This window comes from Enoplosus armatus, chromosome 9 (genome assembly GCF_043641665.1).
Source record: "Enoplosus armatus isolate fEnoArm2 chromosome 9, fEnoArm2.hap1, whole genome shotgun sequence".
NCBI lineage: Eukaryota > Metazoa > Chordata > Actinopteri > Centrarchiformes > Enoplosidae > Enoplosus > Enoplosus armatus.
The window spans coordinates 9,821,143-9,844,975 of NC_092188.1; the positions used below are offsets into that span (position 1 = coordinate 9,821,143).

The 23,833-nt window shown below is 39.7% G+C and overlaps 3 protein-coding genes across 3 annotated transcripts; 1 reads left to right on the forward strand and 2 right to left on the reverse strand.

The window, feature by feature from the left end:
• Positions 1–704: 704 nt before the first annotated feature.
• tnfrsf1a (tumor necrosis factor receptor superfamily, member 1a) lies at positions 705–6,953 on the reverse strand. Its single transcript, XM_070912506.1, has 10 exons — positions 6,828–6,953; positions 5,015–5,119; positions 4,802–4,910; positions 4,538–4,663; positions 4,267–4,419; positions 4,051–4,129; positions 3,356–3,402; positions 2,464–2,642; positions 2,264–2,384; positions 705–2,161 (listed from the first exon to the last, which is right to left on the reverse strand). The coding sequence occupies exons 2-10, from the start codon at positions 5,081–5,083 to the stop codon at positions 1,863–1,865; spliced, it is 1,182 nt and encodes a 393-aa protein (XP_070768607.1). The 5' UTR covers positions 5,084–5,119; positions 6,828–6,953; the 3' UTR covers positions 705–1,862.
• LOC139290668 (tumor necrosis factor receptor superfamily member 6-like) lies at positions 6,595–15,280 on the forward strand. Its single transcript, XM_070912508.1, has 8 exons — positions 6,595–6,635; positions 9,448–9,512; positions 9,921–10,065; positions 10,150–10,275; positions 12,573–12,698; positions 14,228–14,281; positions 14,397–14,501; positions 14,692–15,280. Exons 2-8 carry the CDS (start codon positions 9,510–9,512, stop codon positions 14,802–14,804), a joined length of 672 nt encoding a protein of 223 aa, XP_070768609.1. The 5' UTR covers positions 6,595–6,635; positions 9,448–9,509; the 3' UTR covers positions 14,805–15,280.
• Positions 14,886–19,085, reverse strand: LOC139290667 (tumor necrosis factor receptor superfamily member 5). The gene is made up of 8 exons (XM_070912507.1): positions 19,002–19,085; positions 18,704–18,761; positions 18,266–18,376; positions 17,928–18,071; positions 16,628–16,744; positions 16,343–16,365; positions 16,125–16,230; positions 14,886–15,907 (listed from the first exon to the last, which is right to left on the reverse strand). Exons 1-8 carry the CDS (start codon positions 19,083–19,085, stop codon positions 15,639–15,641), a joined length of 912 nt encoding a protein of 303 aa, XP_070768608.1. The 3' UTR covers positions 14,886–15,638.
• Between the last annotated feature and the right edge of the window lie 4,748 nt (positions 19,086–23,833).

The window sequence follows — 23,833 nt, forward strand, 5'->3', positions numbered from 1 at the left end:
TCCTCCTCTTTCTCTCTGCCTGGATCGGTCCCTCCCTCTCTTCCTTTCACCTGTACCCCTGCCCTCTGCAACTGGCCCGACGGGAACAACTGGATTCTGCAGCCAACAAATCAGTGCTCAGGGCTGGTTAATGTGTCGCAGTTAGTAAGCGCTTAGAGGTGGTGACTGATTTCTTTTGAGGATGATCTATTGTTGTTTCATGTCAATCAGGGTTATTGATCACCTTGAGCAAACAGGAGGAAATCATTTTAAGAGGGGAAGAGAGGTGTTGTGTGTTTTTATACAGCAAAAAAAAGCAGCTCTTTTTTGCACATTACATAAGAGAAACAGAGGCATTGATGTGAAATCAACCGTGAAAATCTGGTGTTTGATAGCACAGTAAAATGGAAAAGTTCAGAGCCTGTGTTACAGGAAAGTGGACGAGCTTAAAGAATGTAGCTACAGGAAAGAAAAAAAGAAAAGTTCAGGTCAGGTCAAAAAAAGACTTGACAGTGAAATAGATCGGAGGAAATATGTCATTTCAAATGTGGCTGAATGTTTACAGCTTCAAGCTGGAATGTAGACTGGCAGCGTGCCTGAAGGTAAATGCTCGATTACATCCTCATAAACACTCCAATATTTCTCACGTTTACACTTTATCCATGCCCTCTGTTAATGACAGCTGTCTGGAGCCTCCGGACAAAATTTAAATCCAGATACACACATTAAGATACAAGAGACATTTATTTAAAGTTCAGATATTCACACAACATCTTTTATATGGCGCTCAACATTGTTCAACAACAATTGTTCACTTGATGAATGTAAAAGTATAATACATTAAGGGGTAAAAGTGCTTTGCAATGACACGTCCACAGTTTGACTGAGTGTGACTGATTCATATCTAAATTTGCAGGCCGAGACTGGTATTATACAAGTTGCTTGGCTGAAGCATACTGAGACAGGGCGTGTCCTGTTTTTTCCAACAGTCATGAATAATGCTTCTATGATGGGGCTTAAAAGAATGCTAATGGGGCTGTGAAAAGTGGCAGGGGTCTGGTCTACACTGAGCAAGAACTACAAACTTCCCCAGCTTTGTTATTGTTCCCATAAAAATGTAATAGAGAGGACCAGAACTTTTTCAACAGTATAACCAGGAACTACTGTTAAAACATTACTAGTTAACTTGTTTGCAATATTCAAACACACCTTTTGCAATAGAGAGTATTGACAATACCAGAAATAGAGTAGCTTAATGGATAAGAGTTTGCTGTTCAATAAAAAACAACATGAATACAATACGGTACAAAATACAGTCATCAACCCTCAAATCATGAATGTATGTTGTATAATAAAAAGTGATAAGTCAAGTATGAAATCATAGACTATTTATATATAAAGATTAGTCCCCCATATTTCCACAAATACAATGTACAGTATAGTGATACCAAAGAAACATCTTAGAGTGATCTTCATCATCCTTAAAGAATTAGTTTGACTGATTTTCTCAAATCTGTGCAACAAAGCGAAGAAGCCTAGTTCCCAAAATGTATCATAATTCCTTTAAAAAAAAGAAAACATAAACATTGCTAAAAGTTCTTTACAATTTTTAAGCAGAATTCATCTGTTCAAAGTCACATTTTTTTCTGTGACTCTCCCTCTCAGACCCCTTTGATCCGTCGCTCTCAGCAGTTCGACCCTGTCATCATCTGACTGGCAGGACGAGAGGTAGAGTGCGCAGTGACGCTGGTTGTCTTGAAATAAAACTGCTTTTGGCGATAGCACCGTGTCCATTTGTATGCCTTGACGCTGGCCGTGAGTCTCTAAACAGAACAATACTTGGTTTCATAAGCTTGTGGTTCCACTTGGCACACTTTGCAGAATTACTGAATGCCGTACTTTGTCTCCAGCTCCTCGGCTGCCCAACCCAGGTGCATCTTTCTCAGTTCGTCCATCAACTTCTGCATCAGAGGCCAGTGCAGTATTCCACCTTTTCCGCCTCCACCCATACGTGACCCTCTCTCGGCCCACACCCGCAGCATCTGGTAGTGAGCTTCCCGGCAGGATCGGTGGTCCAGCTCTGCTTGTTCGATCTCGGTGTCCTTCACACCGAGAAAACGCACCAGCTGCTTCACCTTCAGCGCAGGAACCAGATCCAGCACGTTGTAGATCAGGTCAGGGACTGAGGAGAAGGGAGGGGAAGAGATAAGAGTTAGGACAATCGATTTCTGTGTTTGAGCCGAAACACTCTGGACCATTGCTCAGGAGTATAAAATAAACTCACTCTTGATTTCAAGGGGGACGCAGTCAGGCAGGTTGGACGACAGCTCCGGTTCACTCTCAGGACTTTGTGGAGCAGCCTTGTCACTGATGTTTGAGGGTTCCTCGCTGTACATCAGACCTTGCTGTGAGACAAAGACAGATCAAATTCTATTAGAGAAAAGTAGCAGAGAAAAGTAGCCGCAGATGGTCAGATCAGTTTACCTCGCAGCATGAGTCCTGGGAGGCGTCAGACGGTTGGAGAGACGATCTCAGAAACTTCTTCTTGGTAGACCATTTTGTGGCCACGTGAGTGATGACAACCACCAGGACCAATGATACCAGAGCCACAGCTGTAACTCCAGCGATTATGTTAATGAGATTTTCCTTTTCAATATCAGGAGCTTCATACGGATCCAAAGTGGCACATCGGGAACAAGACATGAAGAGGGATACACGTTAAAAAAGCAATAACGTTTTGAGACAGTCTAAGTATCTGACCAACTCTTTCTTTCACAGATCGTTCTAATCACCTCTTTGATGCTAAGCAAGAATATACAGGGTTTCTGCAGGCTTCACCAAGTTATGATCAGCATGATCATCCTGGCCCAAGCATGGAAGTATGATGGAAAACCAGTAGGGACGATATGGCCTAAAAGTATTTATTATTTCACATTTCTTTCAGTACTTCCCTGCAGTATATAAATAAATAATAATTCCTAATGATATAAATCAGTTCTAATAATGCGTGTCAGAAATAAAAGTGTCAGAAAATGGGATTGATGGACTAACAAATTGAAAATGATTCATGCATTTAACTTTCAGATCTATCAGACAATGTGTAGCTTGAGCCTTCATGTCAGACTGTCACTGTCACTACAGGGCAGCTATAGTTCATACATCATTTTGAAACCACAGAATAATCCCATATCTTGTAGAAGTCACAGTTAATTCAACACTTCCTGACATTATGATTCAGCAGATGTGCAATCAAGAGGAGCAGAATCTATAGCTTATTAGGCTGGAGGTTATTGTTACAGTTATCCTGAAACCAGTGTATTAAACCTTTCATATAAAAGCTGCTCTGAGGAATCATATCCTGGGTACAAGTGCTCACCTCTTGTATTCATTGTAGAACAGTGATGTTTGCACTCAGTGGTACAACTGCGGAGAACAGAGAGGACGTTTCACATCATTGAGGAGGAAGTAGCACATTTTAAGAGGAAGTGTTTAACACAAAGGCTGTTGCACTTTTTTTTATCAACTTAGTGAATTAACTTCAAACATGTTCACAGTTTCACATAGTATTAATTGAAACAGAGATAATAAATGTTTATGTGAACAGGAGTGTTGCTAACAATCTTGGCCAAACGTAACTCCTTTGCCTTGTATGATACAATGTTCATGTTTGTGATTTCAACCACACCTGGTTTCCAATCCTCAACAGTTTGACACAAATGATTAAAACATTTACAAATATATAAACTACGAGCACAAAAGGGATTTTGGTCCAGATCCTTTAGGGGTCCTCCCTCAGTGAACCAGACGTACACTGGGTGACACAGAAGCCCATGAGGCAGTATATTTAACGAATGAGCACTTGTTTAGGAAATGTTAAAATGTCAGTGACGCAGTTTGAGTTTGATCGTCACTTCTCTATTCTGTTGCCAAAAAATGGAAAGATTGAACAAAGTCGGACATGTGCTGCAAGTTTCAATTCAACAAACCAACTTCCCTTTAAATAAAACCATCCCAAACAGCAGGATGGGAACAATGCATGCACCAAAAGCTCACATAGATTAGTACACTCACTTCTTGCAGGGTTCACAGTGGTTGTTGACTCTGTAGTAGTTCTCTGTACATTCACACACAGTGTTTTTCTCTGGCGTACCTGCACAACAAGAAAAACCCTATTTAGACTGAAGTGAGGAAATACTGGACAAGCCACAGAATTAATAGATAAAAAGGCTTTTACAGAGAAATAACTGAGCATTAATATAATCTATAACATTGACAGATCTTACTTACATGTCTGTTTCACCTTTTCATCAGGTCTACATGGTGAACATCTGCGACACTCGTATGTTTCTGAGTCGATGTTATGTTTGTAATAACCGTCCACACAGCGACAAATAGTGTTTTTGTGTCTTTCACATGGTGAGTCCTCTACTTCATGCTTTACTGCAGCGGAAAAGTTGAAAAGACAAAAAAAGTGACGAAAGCAAACCATCACCTGATACAACACTTGCATATCACAGATGTGAAACTGATTGAGAAAAAAAGGGGAACGTCACTCTACTTTTGCAGCGTCTGCAACTTCTGCAGTTGGGGGAGAAGTTCATCTGGTCCGTGTATTGTCCATCAGGACAGACTGTGCAGTTACTTGTACGACCTGTAGCATGACACTTTTCTGCAAGCTTAAAACCTGGAAAACATGAACATTACATGTAAACACAGTCAACACTTTGTAGAATGGATTTAATAGTAGAAGAAGAAGTCTGCCTGTGCTATAATGGGCATGCTACTGTGGGTCACGTGTGGTGCGCAGGAGACCATACAGTACCTGGAGGGCATTTGTTGCAACAATGTCCATTTTCAGTGCTATAGGCCCCATATGGACACGTCTGCTCCTCTGAAGGTTGTAACAATGTCAACGTGGGGATGAACATGCACTGCAATGTAGAATATATAATAAATGTACAAAGAAAAGCTTTATTGTCCATCAGCTTTTAATGCATTCATGCAATTTCAAAGTATTCAGTGAAGCACTTCTCACCATAAGGATTAGTACTGTGCCCACAGGGGCTTTTTTATTCCATCTTCCTCTGTGGACGCCTCCCTCCATTATATTACAGGTTTAACTCAATCCATCTGAGGCCACCTGCAAGGAAAACAATCTGTATGTGAGTCCATCTTTTCCTGAGCAATGATAATAATAATAATAATAATAATAATAATAATTAAAACTTATAATTGAATGCCTTAACTACTGCTAAACTAAAACTACTTGTTTTTTTAAAGCATTTATTACGCGGCTCTATAGGGATGGCAACGTCAGTCATTCTGTGAAATATCTTTACAAATACTGAATTGATTGCTACTACATTGTAAACAATCATGGGCTCATGATGCACCTTTCATCTAGCACCACCAGCAGGTCACAGTTTGCACTACAGTTCATGACAGGATACTTCTAAAAAAAATCATAATAATAGATGATCCTATTAGGGGGACCGCGGGGCATGAATGAACTGCTGTCCTCCCATTCTCCGCTCCGCTGCCTGACCCCAGGTTTGTGTCTTGTGTGGTATTTTGATTAAACACAAAGGGAATATGCAACATATGCTATACACACACAATGATGGTGCCCATTTTGCCCAGCTATTAATCCAGCCTTAAGTCCACATTATAGCTTTATATCTGATAAGAGGGAGTTGTTAAGAGGATGAACCCTTCTGATTTTGGTAACATGTCCTTTACTCAGGCCAAGTTATTTGTCCTTACACTGGTAAGGATCCAAGAACAGCAAAGTTTTCCCTCAATGTCTCATCCGTCAATGATGTCTTCTGGTGTGAAAATGAGCGTACGGCCTCACAGAGCGACTTGAATTTAGTTCTTTTTAAGGATTTATTCACTGAAGCACGAGCAGGCGAGGATTTTATAAAAGCCTTGTGTTCATCAATTACGTGTTTAAAATATCCAAACTCCATCAAATAACTCCTGACCCTTGACCTGATTCCTTTAAAGGGTCAATACACCCAAAATAAAAAAGACATATTTCTTCACATATGCTGCAAGGTATCCAACCATGAAGTTACTTTTAGATTTACCTGTTGAGGTTTTGAAACGTCAGGGAACATAGTAAAACAATTTTAATCTAAACCAGGGTTTTGGACTGTTTCACCATAACAACTGTCTGTGGTGCTCCATCACATGCATCTTAATGTATTTTCACCCCTCAGACAGCCCGAGTCCTCCACTGTCTGTGGATTCACTTGAGTAACCGTTATAATGAAGAGGTGGTTTTAGTCAACACCTCAACAGATACAGCAAAAGTTGTCACTAGACTTGTTGGCTGAATTGTTTTATTACATTGGGACAGTAAACTGGATCATTTAAGGCTGTCTCAAAATTACCCTCGGCCATAAGTAACCGTTTGCAAGTGATTTAATGGGATTCAACACACATTAAAGAGCAGAGTATGTAAGGTGTAGAGACATAATAAACAAACTGGCCTCCTGTCAGTTTAAAAAACGACTCTTGCGCCACTTGTTTGGCAGCCTCAGCCCTCCATTTCCCCTCCTCACCTCCCTGTCGCACTGAAACGCTGAGGTTGGACTCAACTTTGACAACTGGAGTAACTTTAAAACCTTCAAAACGCAACCTGTCCACTCAAGGTACGTGTTTACAGATAACGTTGACTTACTTAAGAACTAAATCTACAGACAGAATCGTACGGTTTTTGTTTCTTGTCTCATTGGTTTCGGTTTAAGTCGCTTCACACCGCATAACGCCCACTGGCCTCAAAGCCCGATATGAATCTCCCCTTCCCACAGACTCACACGCAGAGGTATTTTGTCGTCTCTTACCTGGATTAGGACTGCTACAGCCACGAGTATCTCTTCACTTCAGGTCCACATGTCGACATGAATGTCTGTTTAATTTAATACAACTTTTTTTTTTTACTGAAAGCAGAGCGACACCGCCGTTGCCTCTCTTTGCCGAGCACGAGCGGAGGCGGACTCAAACGGGAAATAGCTGCGTCACGAGCCAATTTTCAAGAAAGCGACTGTGGCACACAGCAACACACACTTTACCCGGAGCGACACACACAGGTGAAGAGTCAGACTATTATACAGGCAGGTGCATGGCAGTCCACACATCCATTGCACTGCATAGTCTCACTGCATTACATTTACATTCATCTATCCTTTATGAAGCCTGCAGCCTTAAAAGTAGTTAAAATAAGTTTAACTGAGAGGAAGAAATACATTCATTTTACATTACTTTGCAAGATTACCTTAAATACCCCCCCCCCCCCCCCCTTTTCTTACTGCATCTTAATATCAGTAAGAATTTGCCATTAAAAGTTCATCTCAAATCTTAATTTCAAACCTTTTTATTTCAGTCTTTCCCACACAGCAATCAATTAAACAAACAGTTAGATGAGCAACTTGAATATATGCTTGTAATTGTCAAATTGAGTACATTTTAAAGTTTTCAGTCAGGGGCATTTAATGGACACTGACAAAATATTTAATTCAATTCAATTACCAGACCACAACCAATTAATGTTCAGAAATGGCATTTTTTGATGTAGAAATTAAAGAAATTAAGAAGATGTTTAGGAGGATAAAATGTGAAAGTGTTTTAGGTTCATAGTGAAAATCCACCTTCATTTTACTAAGTGGAGACAGTGAAGTTAGTAGAACTTGATGTACTATAATTACAGGCACCATAATTAAAACTTTTAAAACGTAGGCTGGTACTTTATTCAGCGGGCCAGCAGAGTGTAGCCTCACGTGACTTTGCTGGTTACAGTGCATGAAAGAGCTCAGTCAGCAGAGCAAGACAAGTGCTTCCTCAGAAAAACCACATCCTTCCTTTTCTGTGAGCAAAGAAAAAAATGTGTCTTCATCTCTCTACCCTCCTCTCTCTCTCTCTCTCTCTCTCTCTCTCTCTCTCTCTCTCTCTCGCTCTCTCTCACTCTCTCTGTGTCTCACATGCACACAAGTTGCCAAATACCTACACTGCCACATGTAGCAGGCAAACACTTTAAATAGGTGCAGACACTCACACTGGTGAGTTTCATGCAGCCTGTGAGGCCAGCTGTGACAGCTGCACAGCCCAGTTCTGAGTCTGCATGTAGATTTTTGTGTTTCAAGCCAAGTAAAAAATAGCTTTTGTTTAGTATCTGTTTAGTTCATCACAACAACACTGACATGTTCCGGGCAAAGATTCCTCTGAAGTCCTAATCATGCACACTAATCCTTACAGTCAGGCGGGTTAATATTGAAACCTCAAGATAAGCATGACCAGGTTTGCTCTAAGTCAGTTCAGAGTGATTTCGATGCTCAGTCATCTCTCTTCCAGTCATCTCCGTACTCTGTTTGAGTGGCGCTGCTCACCGAGAGCCACACCGGGCCTCTGAGGCAGCCCCTTTAAGATGCTGCTTCGTCAACGTTTGGCCACGCTGTCACAGTTGACAGGAGGTCACGTGCTGTGGCCTGGTTTCTGTGAGAAAAAAAAATGACAGAGGTGTTGAGGAGAGCACACAACGTCTGAACGGTGGACGTGTTGAAGAAAAGTCCTGCCACTCAGAGTTTAATTCCGTTTAAGATGAGGCTGTTAAAATAAAAATAAAAAGAGACACTGGTAATCAAGAAAAAGGAATCACAGGGTTTTATAAGTGTTTAGGGAAAAAAAGTGTTTAAGTTATCACAAATAGATTAATAAGACAAGAAGCCCTCCCACCTACAAAGTTTATACTGTAAGAGAAGGAATTTCCCAGGCAGCAGGCCAGCAGCATTTTACCCTAATTTAAGCCAGATAATTACTAATAGAAAATTACCTTCAGCAGTTTTTAAAAAACATAACAAATCCAACTGTGCATTCAGTTTGCCAGTAATTTGCATGTCACTCCGTCTGAAGGCAGACATATCAGATCATTCACAAAGTACAGTTTACATCTGAATTTTCACATTCATGGCAAGATGAGTAATGTCACTTTTTAATAAGGAATTTTGGTCTTATCTTTGCAGTTGGTGTTGTTAATTGAAATCTCATCAGCATAATGTCATTTCTTGGAATAATGTTTATTTCCTCAACAGCTTTCTGTAAGAGCAACATGGATGGCTTGAAGTTAGATGAGTGGTGCGTGATATTTTACTGAAATGACCTCATCATCCAGGTCTTAGAGGGAGACAAAGAGGCAGATGCAAAAAAAGAGAGAGAGAGAGAGAAAGCATGGGCTCATTTGTAGCCGAAAAGATTGATTTTGGATGAAACGAGAGAGATGGTGTCTGTGGAAAAAAAGTGGAGGCTGGATGTTTTTGTACAGAGAGCCGGGGGGTCGCAGCAAAGAGACACAGACAGGATGAGAGAACGGGGCAGAGAGATCTCAAAGGCACCGGTAAAATAGACTTTCATTATGAGTCATCACTGACATTTTATGAATAATCCCCGACACACTTCTTGTCCCCTGTTCAGTCTCACACTCAGAGGGTCCCAGGTTACATCCTCAACTTACATCAGGTCTCTGCTTCTCGTCCATGGTAAGTAAAGACTGTAACAAGGCATTTTGAGCCGTAGCTGTCAGTCAAACCTTTCATAAAAGTGTCCTGTCATGTTGAATGTTAGTAGATTTATACATTAATGTTCCTGTAATCTCAGGATGTAAACTCTGTGGAGTGTTTGTGTTAGTACAAGGCCTATTTCCTCTAGCATACTATTGTGTTATATGTTTTTCAAATCTGAAATGTGTGTATACAGTGTGTATATATTGTGTAACTTCTCGCCAAATTATGTGTTTATTATGACTTCTCAAAGATGCATGTTGTTTCACTCAGTGTCTGTTAGTGGTAGTATATAAACATATCTGACTAAATAAAGGTTTCCTCTACCCTCTCTCTCTGCTCATCCTCCTCCTCCTCTTCTTCTTCCTCTTGTTTTCTTCTTCCCAGATGCAGCTGCTCTGTTATTTTGCTTTTACTTCCCTGTGCACTCTCTCTTTCCTCTCTCCTGTGCTTTCCATACAGTGCAATGCGACACAATATGCCTGGCCAGTGAACCCCCCACATTCACTGTGCTGTAACAAGTGTCCACCAGGTACAATGGCTTCTTTTTGTCATGAGATATTTCACAGTTTTGATGCAAACAGGTTTTAACTGTAAATTACTGCGTGTATTCCAGGTCAACGTATGGTTCGGCGCTCGAAAAGCAATTGTGATATTGAGTGTGAACCTTGCGAGGGTAACCGGTACACTGATACCTACAACGTGGACTTGAGCTGCAATGTTTGTGAAAATTGCAATAAACGTGAGTAATTTCACAGCTTTTGTTTGATGGGTGGGGTGCTAAGTATGTGTGAGACCCGAACTTTGTGAAAATCATAATTCTAGACCTACAACAGAAACAGCCGTGGTAACAGCAATGATATTATTATGGTTTATATGATATGATGTGTTATTCTACAGCCACTGCTCACAGACATTTAAGGATGCTTTAAAGGGGTGAATTCTTGCTTATGCAGGAGATTTGAACCCTCCTTTACTTTGCCAATTTGCTTTCAAAATCTAATAACGTATCACAACCCAGGACACTGGAAATAAACGTTTAATGTCTTTACATTGGCAATACACAAATATGATAATTAGCTAGTAAGCTAGACATCTTGAAAAATAGAGCTGAAACACAGAAACACAGAGCAGTAGATGCCATGTGGTCATATCTGTGATTAAACATTGCTCTAAAATTACTATCTGTCATTTCAACCCCCCCCCCCCCCCGCCTGTGAAGCATTGTGGTTCCCTGTTTATTTTGCCTGTGTGTGTCATGTGGTGTGTGATGTCTGAGAGTCTTTTTGAGCATGATATGTGAGTGATTCATCATTTCTCTGTACTCCTGACCACTAATTTTGTCCAGTTACGGCTCAAAACCTCATAGAAGACAAGCTGTTAGTTGTTACTCAACTCTGTCGGTAGATCATGATTTCAGAGAAGCTTGCCAATACACACCTAAGGTCACACATGCAAGGGGATTTCCCATTCTGTCTGTCATGGTGGGATACAGTCAGAGAAAGATTAAAAGGAGGGGCGAGGGGGGGGGGTCTGAGAAAGAAACCCTCTGTGAACCAGCTCAGGGGGTTATTAAGGTGGGATTCTGCAGAATGGTACATGGTAATAATATCAGCATCAGCAGCACAGCCCACCAGTTGTGGTAAAGACAGGAGGAGGTTCAAAAAGTAGACCATCGTCATGTCAGTGGAAAAAAAAAAAGAAAAACACAGCAAAGTGATAAACATCGGAAAGAGCAGCAGACATAAATGTCATATCCTATGTTGTTGCTCAGGTCTCTGCCATGCTACAGGTGAGCAGCAAAAACAGCCTGTTGTGCTTATTTTTAAATGTCACTGTGGAAAACATAGACGAGAGAAAACACAGAAGTGAGAGAAAGTATGTGATTCTCAGTCTGAATTTTGGGCACATGAATATTTTAGCGTAGTTTGACTTTTATGTGTGCACCAAGACACTTTCTTTACATATTGTAACCAAAAGGTTAGCATAGTTCATTCCAATGTTACAGTGCAGCTGCAAACAAACCTTTTAATCCTTTAATCTGACATTACATGCAGAACTATTTGATAGCTGACTTTATAGAAACCTCTTTAAAGCTCCCATTTGAAGAATTTGGGGGGATGAAGGTGGGTGTTTAAAATGTCAAAAAAAACTCTAATCCTACACATGCAGGGGCTTTGTGTCAATTAACGGCTATGGAAACTAATTTAGGTGGAAATGATTCAACCCACACAAAAATCTCACACATTTATAGTGACATACAACAGTATTAATATTTATTTGGTTAATCAGAGATGAAGACCGAATTGCAAAGATTTGGATTTGTGAACAGCCATTCAAAGAGACTTTAATATTAATATTTATCTACAGTATAATATTTGCAGTTCCCCTTAAATGACATCAGTTACATACACTGCTCTGAATCCGCAGTCACCCATAACTTATACGCTTCTTTCTGTCTTGTCATATATATGTATATCCTGATGATAATCCAATTCTAAAGAGCCTTTGAGCAAGAATCCCTGCCAACTCTACAATCTCCAGATTCACTGCTCTGTGGTGTCATGTGACCCCCCCAGAGAGGAGGACAACTAACTAACTATATAACTATTATGGTTGTCATTGTTGTAGTTTTCTAAACTATGTTGGATTGGTTATTATAACAAATGTTTTGTGATGACTATGTCTCCATGGGGTTAATTTGTGACTTCACGTTGAAGTATTCATGTTAAAGCATTCAGTAAGAAAGAAAATGTTTCATTAAAGTGAAATACTGGTTTCACTGAGAAATAACAGTTGTCTGTCTCTGAAGAAGAGGTATCAAAAGTGATAATATGACGTCTTCTGACTTAAAACCAGAATCTTTACCTGCCATGCCCAGTTTGTGAGTAATTTCTTATCTTCTGATTCATCTCATGTTTTAAAGACAACCTTTGTGCGTAGGTGTGTTCTTGACACACACACTCAAATACTAGAATTATGATTATACATTATCTTTTAATGACAACTGTTGTTATTTGTTGCTGTTCTTTTATACAGAAAACATGGAGTATGAGTCAAAATGTGACACCACTCATAAGGCTGTGTGCAGATGTAAAGCTGGCTATGAATGCAGAGACCAACCCTGCACGCAATGCGTGCCGATGATAATATCAACCACTACAGGTAGGATACTCCTTTTTTGAGGCTAATAACTGGTAAAGGAAGACATTTTTCTAATCTGTTCAAACGCACTTGACTGCACCATTCTGCTGGACTTTTCTATGAATCTGCACATTCAACTCATTTTCATACAGAGTTTTAAAAACACAAACTCTAAGTATAAAAACGTGAAAAACAACATCTTGGATTATTTGCTCAAATAAGTTCTACATATAATATGGAAACACTGGGGAAACAAACCAACCACCAGGATGGAAGGTTACCATAGACTGTAACCATATTACAGTAAACTGTTTCTCTAACATTTCTGGTTCAGCATCAGTCAAAGGTGTGGTCTTTGGCACCCATAACCACATTTGACTGTGGTGTCAATTTTGCTGGTATTGCCTGAGCAGTGGTTGTGACTGTAGCCGTAGTGGAACAACATCAATTCTAGCTAATTATTTTAATTAAAAACATAAAGACTCAGAGGACTTGTAGGAACAAGAGCCATAAATTGTGCAAACAAGATCAGGACGCAGGACTGGACAATGGGTTAAATGAATACTTGTATATGAGTGGAGTCCCTCATTGTGACAAACCTACAGAGAATTATCACCCCGGTTTAGCACATTTCAGTTCATTGTTTTGGTTTCACGGCTTGTAACTTTATTGTTTTGGTTCAATCTCTCCATTCCCATCAACCTACTGTCCTCTACCTGCCTTGAACTAAATGCCTAAAAGTCAGCAACTAGCTCGTGAACATGGATTTAGCAGCTATAGAGCCAGATATTTCTCTCAGAAGAGAACAAAGCTGAAAGGGGAGTGAGAAACATTAAACATGACTCCAAGTGAATGCTAATGCTGCTCTGTGTCTGCTGGATGTGTAAATATAGGCAGTTGTTTGCTAATGTTTGAGGTGATGATATGTCAGTGTTTTGTTTACAGTTTGTTTTGCTGCCCCAAAGCGGGTAAAACAAATCTATTAATACTACTCTAAAGGACAGTAGATTCAGAGGTGCTATGCAGATTTAGACTGTGTAATTGATTTCGTCCATGATCATTTTTTCACAACATAATATTTTGTTCCATCTGTTTCATCATTTGGCACTCCAGCGACTCCATGAAAATAGGCTCATTGTTCTTTTAAGGGGCTCAGCTATGCACCTGTTTATCACTGCTTTTAGAGACGTTCACTAGAACTGCAACCAATAGCACTACAGAGAGTACTGTAACCATAGCAACTAACTGTTCAACTGAAACAGTTCCATGCTGATGTCATTATTAAAAATAAAACAAATATATCAGTTGATAATAATGTTGGTAAAGTCTTCTTCTACACGTTCTGATCTCATTTAGCAACTGTTTGTTTACTCTGCAGTATCCATGGAGTGAGGTCATGCACACAAGGTGGCACGGGTTAATTATAAATCGTGTTGTGTGATTGGAAATCCAGACTTCCTGACCAGAGTGTTATAAATAAGTTTCATATTTCCATTGAACTATGTGTCTGCACTGAGCTGATAAATGTTTTTAATCCCCCCCCCCCTCAGCCCTGAAACCTGGCACCCTCACCACTCTCTGGGTGCCCCCTAAACCAGTCAGAGGTAAAGTAAGCTACTGGTTCTGTCTGTGCCAATAAAAACAAGGAAATAACTGAACTCTTTCTCCAGTGGATTGTCATCTAAATTTTTCAAATGTTTCTCTTACACATTCTTACAGATACGGTGTGGTTACTGGTGATAATTGCCTTCCTGTGTGCAGGATCTGCTCTCATTGTTGTAACAAAAATCAAGCCCTTTCTGCGCTGGGTCAGATCCAAGCACGGTTAGTAGATTATTACTATGGAGCAGATAACCCTGCAGCAATATACAAATACAGGAACTACACTGAGCATAGTACTTTTATCTTTGTATAATGTGCACCATTTTATGTTTTTTATTATCAAATGTGAGTATTACCTCGTACTTCAATCTAATCTATTCCTAAACCCTTCCCCTATTCTCTTGCTGCTCAGGCTACCTTTTGGCTGAAAAACCTGCACCAGTACCACCATTCTCCCAGGACGATGACGTATCCACGCCTGTCCAGGAAGTGTGTGGGAAATGTGATCAACCTCTTGATGTATGAGTTTCAGACTAGAGCCTGAACTTGGATTCAGAAGAATTTGACAGACAGACTTTTAGTGACACACACCAGATGCAAAACATCTCTTGTTGCTTTGGACATTTATGACAAATGGAGTCAAACGTCATTTGGTCCATGCTGACAAATGGAGCCACAGACAAAGTTTGTTTCAAGACTGATGCTCTTTCCTGAGAGGAAACATGACTGTTTGGCATCTGTGATGTTAAGATGATAAAGGTGTATAAAACAGAGATTTAGCATCTGAAAGACAGAGTGCAATACTGTGAACGGGTATACATGAAATTGTGCAGAATTGTGCAGTATGTTGCTAAACGGTGGTATGGATATTTCACATCTTTACATTTATATGTGTATATATAAATGACATGTTTGCTGCAGTTTTGCAATCAGATTATATTATATCACATGTGAATGTTTTCCACTTTGTTTTTTTTATTCAAAATAAAATTTTAATGTAATCAGAATGCCTAATATTTATTCAAAACATTAAACATTCAGGTCTAATACTTTAGAGAGAGCTGACTGAGCTTATTAAAGGGTATTTACATGACATTTCAAGTTATAACTTACAGAGGAGATCTCCTCCCAGCTGTTCTTCCCAGAGTTAAAGTTTCTTGTGTGCACTGACCACAAGTTTTCCCAGAACCTGCAGACAAAAACATCTCTGTAGGACACTGTGATTCCCAGTTTGCCAGAGGAAGATGAACCTGTTGCACATTCATCTGTGCTTTCACAGTTTTACAGTTCCTTCCTTTCAAAGAGTGCTTTTAGGACCAGACTGGACGGCAGCAAAGCTTCACAAATCTTCTGAGATGTTCATGATTTTAGCGCCTCCTCTTTGGACACGTGGCAGTCCTTCCCTTGCTCCTGGGAGGGGAAGAAAATCTCTCCACTCCTCTCCTCCTCAGAGAGATGAATACTGGGAGAGGATGTGGGATGAAACACAGGGCAGTCTCTCTCGTCCTCTTCTTCGCTGCTCCCTCTCTCTGCCTTCTTTCCACCTTCAACTGTTGGACCAACTTGGCCTTTAAACTGACTGAGAAAGCTGAAGATGACCGTCCCTGGATTGTGGACGTGGACTGGCCCTACAGAGACAAAAACGAGCAAAGAGTGCACTTAAAGGAATGTTTTAATTGACCCATAGAAGTGCATTAACTTACAGTTTACAGAGCAGGACAACTAAGTACAACTCAGACTCATAACAGTAACACAGCTGCATCTTTAATGTTTTTTATTTTCTTAATGACCCCACAAAGTGAGTCAAGTATTTCACATGAAAGTCTTCATTTCACTCATCAGTACCCAGATTGGCTGCTAAACGGGAGGATGGCTGCTGCTTTGCACTGAATGAGTCTCTGGGGAACTGATGAGTTGACTCCTCCGGCTTGTAAGAAGCATCTCTACCTCCCTAAAGAAGAACATGTCCATCAGTGTGGGGCAAACAAAAAAGACATGATGCCACATATGTAGGTAAATGATGCTGTGAAGCTGTGAGTGAAGCTTTGAAATTAGCTACTTACCTCGTTGCATAGCTTTGCAATAGCTGGAAAAGAGTAGAATGATAGAAAGTCAGTTTCTTCACACATGTCCACCAATGATGAATCAACATGTGTATGATTAACATAGCAACTAAGCATCTATAACATATCTGCAAAGCTAATGACACATTTTGTAATCACAGTCATTTCTGAGGGCTTTCAGTTAAGTGTTTCCCAGAAGTGATGTGATCATGAAGTTCAAGGGTTCAACTGATTAAACAGAGACACCAGAAACTGAACCTGTCCTGATTGTAAACACCATCTTACCTTGCTTGAAGCATGATTCATCTCCGAGGCAACAAACAAAGAACAGGATCACAAGGGCCATGCATCCAATGGCAACCACTGGACACAGGATGGCTGCCAGCTGACTGCTCGTCTTGTCTGAGAGATAGAAACGAGACCAAGAGTCTACAGCCATGATAGGAGGTCTTTGAGGCTGTATAGGCACAGCCGTGCTTTTAGCTAAATGCTACAACGACAATGCTAACATGCTGATGTGAAGAAAGTTTACCAGCTTCGACAACATAGTTTAGCCCGTTAGCATGCAAACATTTGCTAATTATCACTAATCACATGACAGGTTTGGTTTCAGATTTCAACGGACAAACATAGGACCAAACAAAATCTCACTGACATCTTACAAAATTAAAACAACTAGGGGGGATCTGTGAGGTTAAAGGGAAATGTGCTTCACTAAAAGTAGTACCATGCACAGTATGAGGCAGAAAAATGATTCCTTATCGTCATCCTCTGTCTTGACTTAGTGGCACTTGAGGATTTCCATTTTGGGAGACTTTATACTTTGTACTTATTCATATTATATTTATTTATTGTTTTGTTTTTAGTTTAGCTGAATACATTTAGCAGACAGTTACTACTGTAGTTACTTTGCAGATTATACTTTTACATTCGTCTTCTTCTTGAAATTAGATAAAATACACACTGTTGTTGGGTAAAAGTCATATCTTTGTGGCACCCTGGCGGTCTAGGGGTTGAGGCGCTGACCACGAACTGCACTGGTTAGCGTCCGGACGGGGATCTTTGTTGCATGTCATTTCCATCTCTCTCTCCCCTCATTTCCTGTCATCTCTCTACTGTCAACTATAAATAAACTGTTCTGGCATGACTGCAATGCATTATTTTTTTCATATCTCATATTTTGTATAGCTCTATCTATTTGCACAATGTTTCATTATTTCTTATCACCAATGTTTAAGATGTACATGGAACCTTTTATCAAAATGAGGACTTAATGCAGGACTATTAGTAATAAAGGTGTATTTTCACATTGTAGTATTACTATTCTAAGTCAAGGATTTGAATATTTCTTACAGTGCTGTTCACCTCACTGAGGGGGGAGCCCCCAGAGATCAGCTCAGAGCCCTTGTAACTTTTTATTAATGTAACGTGTAAATAACTAATATGTAGCCTTTGGTATCAGTATTGGTCATTCTCTTACAGTCAGTGAAAACCTCTAAGTACATTTTGTTTATCATGACGCCCCCTGCTGGTTGAGGCCTGTCTAATCTGCCAGAATTGAAAGCCTGCACTGCTCAGTGTTTACCAGTTGAGGTTGTTTCCTGGGTCCTGACACAGTATCTGCAGTTTGTTGAGTATTGGACCTCTTCAGTGCATCTGAAACCAGCCTCACAGACGCACTTCACATCGGACGTCCTGGTGCAGTTCTGAACCACCTTCAGATGAAAATCTGAGACAGTTGATAATAGAGGTAATTTTAGGGATTTTAATAACAGAAAAATGTCATTTCCAGAAATGCAAAGAGAATGAAATTAATAGATTTTCAGTTTATTATAGAAACCCAAAGGTCACTGGTGTCATCACAGTCCTGAGGAGGATGGATGAAACCGTTAACTGGGTAGAAATGACTCATAGTTTCTTTACCTGGTCTGCAGTCTCCGTAGCAGTGATGGCACATGTCTTCTCGGTTCAAACGAGTTGTATAGCTTCCATCAGCACAGGCCTCGCACTCTGTACAAGACTTCTGATACTCACCTGACAGAACAGAAAGAAACAAATGAGAACGACCGGATTTGACTGCTCACCCAGAGTGCATATCAATGAAGGATGTGGTCATACAGCACAAACTCAGTGTGCAGCGTGCGTCATTTTTCATCAAGACAGACGGAGAGACGTGAAAAAACACACACACACACACACAGAGAGAGAGAGAAAGATAGATACTGTATGCCTCAGTGCTTCATAGTAATTTCCAAATATGAACCACTGCTGATTCATTCATTAAAAAGCTAAATGAGGAAAAGACAGAAAAACAGATACAAAAATAGAAGAAGCTCGAGCCACATCTCATGCTTTTCTTACCTGCAGGGCACATTTTACACGTTCTGCCACTCATAGTGTAATACTGGGTCCCCTCTATCTGTTAACACATGAACACAATTAGACACAGACCACTATACTCCAGCAGAGTCCTGATTAACTCCTTTATACATGTACATACATAGTTTATACATTTTGACGGTTTGAGCTATTTCTCATATAAAGGCAAACATCACTAGGTTTGTCTGTAAGATTATACAATTATCCAGGAGGATAAACTGAAGAGGAAGGACACCAGATGTTGAGATATTTCACAGTATAAGGAAAAACTAGTGATTACCACAGGAGAGGAGAGCACCAGCTGTGTAGATAACATCGAGACAATCACAAAACATTGCACGATTCCCATCCTTTGGAGAAACATTAAGAAAATATCAAACTAAGATATCAGGTGGTCAGCTAAAAACACCCCAGTGAAAAGCGGGGCACGTTAAAGTTTAGTGCGCCAGCAAAATGTCTCATAGCATAACATTACAATATAATGGAAATGCAAGAAAAAAACAATCATTTTTACCTTCGATGTGATACGTCTTTTGTTCTCCTTCTATTGTTTTGTTAACTTCCTCAAGGTGTGACTCTCTCGTCCTTTCTCTCCGTCCTCTCACTCACTCTACCCATCCTCTGTGTCATTGTTTCCTTACCTGCTTACATCCTCCTGACTTACTGCCTCCCCCGCCCACTGATCTCTACCAGGCTGCTGCTGCTGCTGCTGCTGCTGTCCACAGACGCGTCCGCATGTCTGCATCAAAGCCTCATCACTTTCCATGCAAACTGTTAAGATCGAAGGAAGAATGAATCAAAGAGCCTTTCTCTTTAGAGTCAACAACACGGTGGAGGAGCAGATCTTCTTGATAGCGACGGTGACGACTCCGACGTTATTTATTTGTCATTGAGAGAAAGCGAGCCAACTGCGTGTCGCCAACTGTTGTGCGTAAATGACCAGATAGTGAGTTGTTTTCATGTTCCCTCGGTGTTGGCATGCAGCCTTTACTTACTGGGCTTGTTTGTAGTTAGATGTTTGGTAGTGTTTGAATTAATTAGCTTTTAATTACTAAATTCGGATGAAGGGCACCGCATGGCTGATATCTTGTGTTAGTTAATCAATGTGCTACAGTTGTGGCATCTTTAAATGTGTTAAATGATTTAACTTATTTGGTACTGCCATATGAGGAGTTTACAAATGATCTGCTTAGTTTGCTAAGAGCTCTATTTGCAATGCAATATTTTCCTCTGAAAAGTAGTGCAATAGAAGGAAAATGTAGCGTAAAATGGTAAAATAAATAAAAGTACCTCAAAATTGTACTAACTACAGTACTTGAGTGAATATAGTTGGTTACTCTCCCCCTCTGCAGATAGTTTTGAGTTTTGAGATATCCCATTGTGAGATTTCCATCACAAACCCGATATAATGGAGAGTTTGTGGTGCTCACGTTGAAAAAATCTCTTTCCTCTGACATGAATACATGACTTTCTCTTAAACCTATTTTTTCCTCAAGGAACTTTCTGTTATGCTGGTTTTGCACATTACCATACCACTCTGCACTACCCTCATTCCCAAAACGCCCAAAGTTTTCTATAACTTATACTAAATTTTCTGTGAATAGGTATACATGTATATACATAACTGTATATCTTCCTTGTAAATGTCATTTAGTTTTCATTTTATTCCTTTAGTGCTACTTTTATGTACATTGTATACTATATGAATTGTTTCTTTTCTGATTTAAATGGTTGAATATTTGTTTATACATTTTGTGTGTGTGTAGCATGGAGGGGGCTACAACTGCATTTCATTGTGTAATCCTGTATTGTATAATGACCTCACCGTCAATAGTTCTTCAAAGGGACTATTTCTTCTGTTGAGTGCTGTGTCACTGAAAACTGTTGACGATGAACCAAACCAGTATCTGGGACATTGTCTCAGGAAAGAGGTGCTGCTGTTGGTTTGTTTAAATCCATTTGTTTTTTGTGATTTGGCTGAGCTGACCCTTTAATTTTAAGTCTGAATGGAAACACATGTTGTGTTTCCCAAATAATCACACACAATCTTGTTGCTCAGTTGCATCTTTTATTCTTCCAGTCTCTCTTGACACATTACATACTGTAGCTCTGCAGTGAAGCTTTTTTTTTAGCCTAAAATTACTGTCTTGATGTTCAAAGCTGCATAGTCACACATCTGGAGTACTCAATCAATACTCAGGATTATCATAAAATTGTTATGTGTCACATTGAATCACAATATATATTTTGAGGCTTTCTCCTCTGTAAAGGCATGGAAGAAGTGACAAAAACACCCTTTTTTGTCATTAACCGCCATAATTTCCACTGAAAAGCTAAACAGAGCGATTGTATCTTGTATCTCCTTTTCAGATGTGTGACTGTGGACATTCTTCTTTTGCAGTCTTTGAACACAAGTTTATATTCAAAGCTATATTTCCTTTACACATATATTATCAAAGCCATCGTACAGTCATTTCGCTAAAGCATTTGCATTTCAGAAGTTCTCTTTTTTTCTAGCTTGAGTTATTTTTAAATTGACTTTATTTGGCAAACACATACACTCATAAAGAAAGAGTACCAATGGAAAACTCCACTGTCATTCGATTTAAATATTTACAATTTACAATTTTTGAGATGATTATTGTCAAAAGACATCTCAGTCTCAAATTTCTCTGAAGTTGCTAAACATAGAGAAAATATCAAATTGGACTTGTTATGTTTCCTTCTTCTTCATGTTGTACATTTGCCCGACTAAAAGTCTTTAAAAACACTCACTATACGGACATAACACCCAAAAACATACACACTGGCACATGCATACACAGAGACTCACTCAGTGCGTGAAAGTAAACCTATACAAAGGGAAATGGTGTGTTTTAGGTCTCACACAATTTATCTCTGACATCCTCCTTCTGCAGTCAAACAGTAGCGAAACACTGCGATTAGCATTCAGCTGATTCCAACAGCCACACATGCACGAGTTTATATAAGCTTCAAATCTGCCCTCTTACTGTCTATTACTGAAACAAAGTCTTGAAGTGCGAGTCGCAGTAGAAGCAGAAGAAAATACATTTCACCTGGTTCAACCACACAGAAGAAACTACAGCCAGGACTATATTTAGATAACAGTGTCTGATAGTAGAGCAGTGATGGTAGGGGGTATTCCCCTGACAGTGACGATTTCCAGCAGTGTGCCAATATATGTTTTACTGTAGCAGTGTGTTGGAGTTTAAGTTCATGGCTAAATGTGCCCAGAAAAACATAAATAAAGTAAAAATGAGGTATGTGTTCATTTATTATTCTAGTACCCCACCCGCAACACGTCAAAGATGAGCAAATATGAATAGAAGAAATATAGTTTTCTATTTCCAGCGTGTCAACATTTTTTGTTACATGTTTTACAATAGTGCTGATTGTTTCATATATATTTTTGCTTTGCTCTTCCTTTCTATGTGCAAACGTTTACAGGCTCAAAAATAGGTTTAGTTATATACATCAAGCACCTTGGTGAAATAGCTTCGGCAGCTATATTTAGTCATTCTTTTTTTTTTCCAGCAGTTGATTCACAATCTGACCATGTTAATTTTATTTTGGCACTCAACAGCTGACTTACATTATTTCATGACTTATTATTTCAGTCCTGCTCAACCATGCAGCTCTGCTCGAACACCACAGAACCCGATTCTAATCTAAGCATTCGGGTGTCAGCGCACTTCATCATACACTACTTTCCTTGTCCTACTGTCAGTGACACAGAGAGCAACACTGACTCCAGATCAGCTTCAACAGGGTGCAGACTGGATTTTAACTGCACAAGGCGGCGACTATGGCTACATTTAAAACTTAAAACAAATATGCTTCCCTCCGACACTGACAGCATCTTTCACTGCGGTCACCTGAAACTTTAGGTTTCTTATGAAGCACCATTAATAGAAATTACACACCTCAAACTGTTTTATCTGCAGAGTTTTTGTTTTTTGTTATGAAATGGTGATGTCGGTGCCTATTCTAGGATGGATTTCTCCGTGTATGAAGGGTTGCAATGTTGGTTGTGTGGTTTGCTCTTCCAAAGCATGACACCAAAATGATGCTGATGCTTGCTGCCAATGTTGTAAGTACTGTTAAAATTTACTGTAACTGCAAATGGAAAGGCTGTGACATGATGAGCTATTTTGGCCATGTATTCGTAGATTTAATGAGCCAGGATATCCAAAATACATAGGCAATGGGTAACATGTTTAAACTGTTTCATGTTGGATTTCTCCCATAAAATCCTCTTTGGATCCAGGTACTTCACAGCAGAAAAATAAGTGAACTGAACTGACAGAATACTGTCACTATGACAGACCACCAACACCAAAACGTACCTAATCTATATTGGCAAGAGGGTGGAGGCATGTTGGTATTCAGAGACACAACTCTGCTGCACCAATATAAGCACAGCCAATGTTTTGATTCTTTTTTAAAATAATTTTTCCATTTTATGTTTCGCTAAATAAAGCACAGATGTTCTGATTTATTTATGACTCAAGGTTTGCTTGGCCTGTGGTTTATTCTGTTGCTATGCAGATACAAAGCAAGCTCTGAATCTGCTGCTGTAAGGCAGTAAAATGCTCAATCATGACATCTTACCAGACTCAAGCTCATCATTATCGATACCAAACTCACCAGTCAAACTCAGAAATACACTCAATTAACTCCAGGACGACCTTTGTTACAGTACTTTAACTCCAACTATCCTGCTTTTTTTGTCTATAGTAGAAGGTAGAAGGTAAATTATTCGTGTGAAGTGGCCTTTATGAGGTTCTAGTGACCTTATTTTGCTATATTTGCTTGATTAGCTTCAGATGTCCAGGTTAACAACTGTTTTTATTGTGTGTGGAGTGAATAAATCATGCTATGCTTCCCTGTAGCCTGCAGCACAGCACTGCCTCACCACATCACAATTCAGGATCTTCGACCTTCTGAATCTTCACAGGACAATCCATTATAAGATTTGGTTTCTCAACTACTGCTTTCTTAAAACAAGATGATAAGGTTCAACCACAAGAAGAGCTCTCCCCTCTGCAGGACAGTGACATCTGCATGAAGTAGTAATGACACAAATCCAGC

What these genes read in the sequence shown, in the direction of transcription:
- LOC139290668 (XM_070912508.1), top strand. An exon ending in GATAATATCAACCACTACAG is followed by an intron (nt 12,699 to 14,227) that starts GTAGGATACTCC and finishes CCCCCCCCTCAG; the next exon opens with CCCTGAAACCTGGCACCCTC. An exon ending in GCCCCCTAAACCAGTCAGAG is followed by an intron (nt 14,282 to 14,396) that starts GTAAAGTAAGCT and finishes ACATTCTTACAG; the next exon opens with ATACGGTGTGGTTACTGGTG.
- tnfrsf1a (XM_070912506.1), bottom strand. Translation starts at nt 5,083, where the DNA reads ATGGAGGGAGGCGTCCACAGAGGAAGATGGAATAAAAAAGCCCCTGTG. An exon ending in TTGCAACAAATGCCCTCCAG is followed by an intron (nt 4,664 to 4,801) that starts GTACTGTATGGT and finishes CATGTTTTCCAG; the next exon opens with GTTTTAAGCTTGCAGAAAAG. An exon ending in CGTCCCCCTTGAAATCAAGA is followed by an intron (nt 2,162 to 2,263) that starts GTGAGTTTATTT and finishes CCTTCTCCTCAG; the next exon opens with TCCCTGACCTGATCTACAAC.
- LOC139290667 (XM_070912507.1), bottom strand. Translation starts at nt 19,085, where the DNA reads ATGTTTCTCCAAAGGATGGGAATCGTGCAATGTTTTGTGATTGTCTCG. An exon ending in GTGTAAAATGTGCCCTGCAG is followed by an intron (nt 18,377 to 18,703) that starts GTAAGAAAAGCA and finishes CTGTTCTGTCAG; the next exon opens with GTGAGTATCAGAAGTCTTGT. An exon ending in CCAGGAAACAACCTCAACTG is followed by an intron (nt 16,745 to 17,927) that starts GTAAACACTGAG and finishes TCTATCTCTCAG; the next exon opens with ACAAGACGAGCAGTCAGCTG.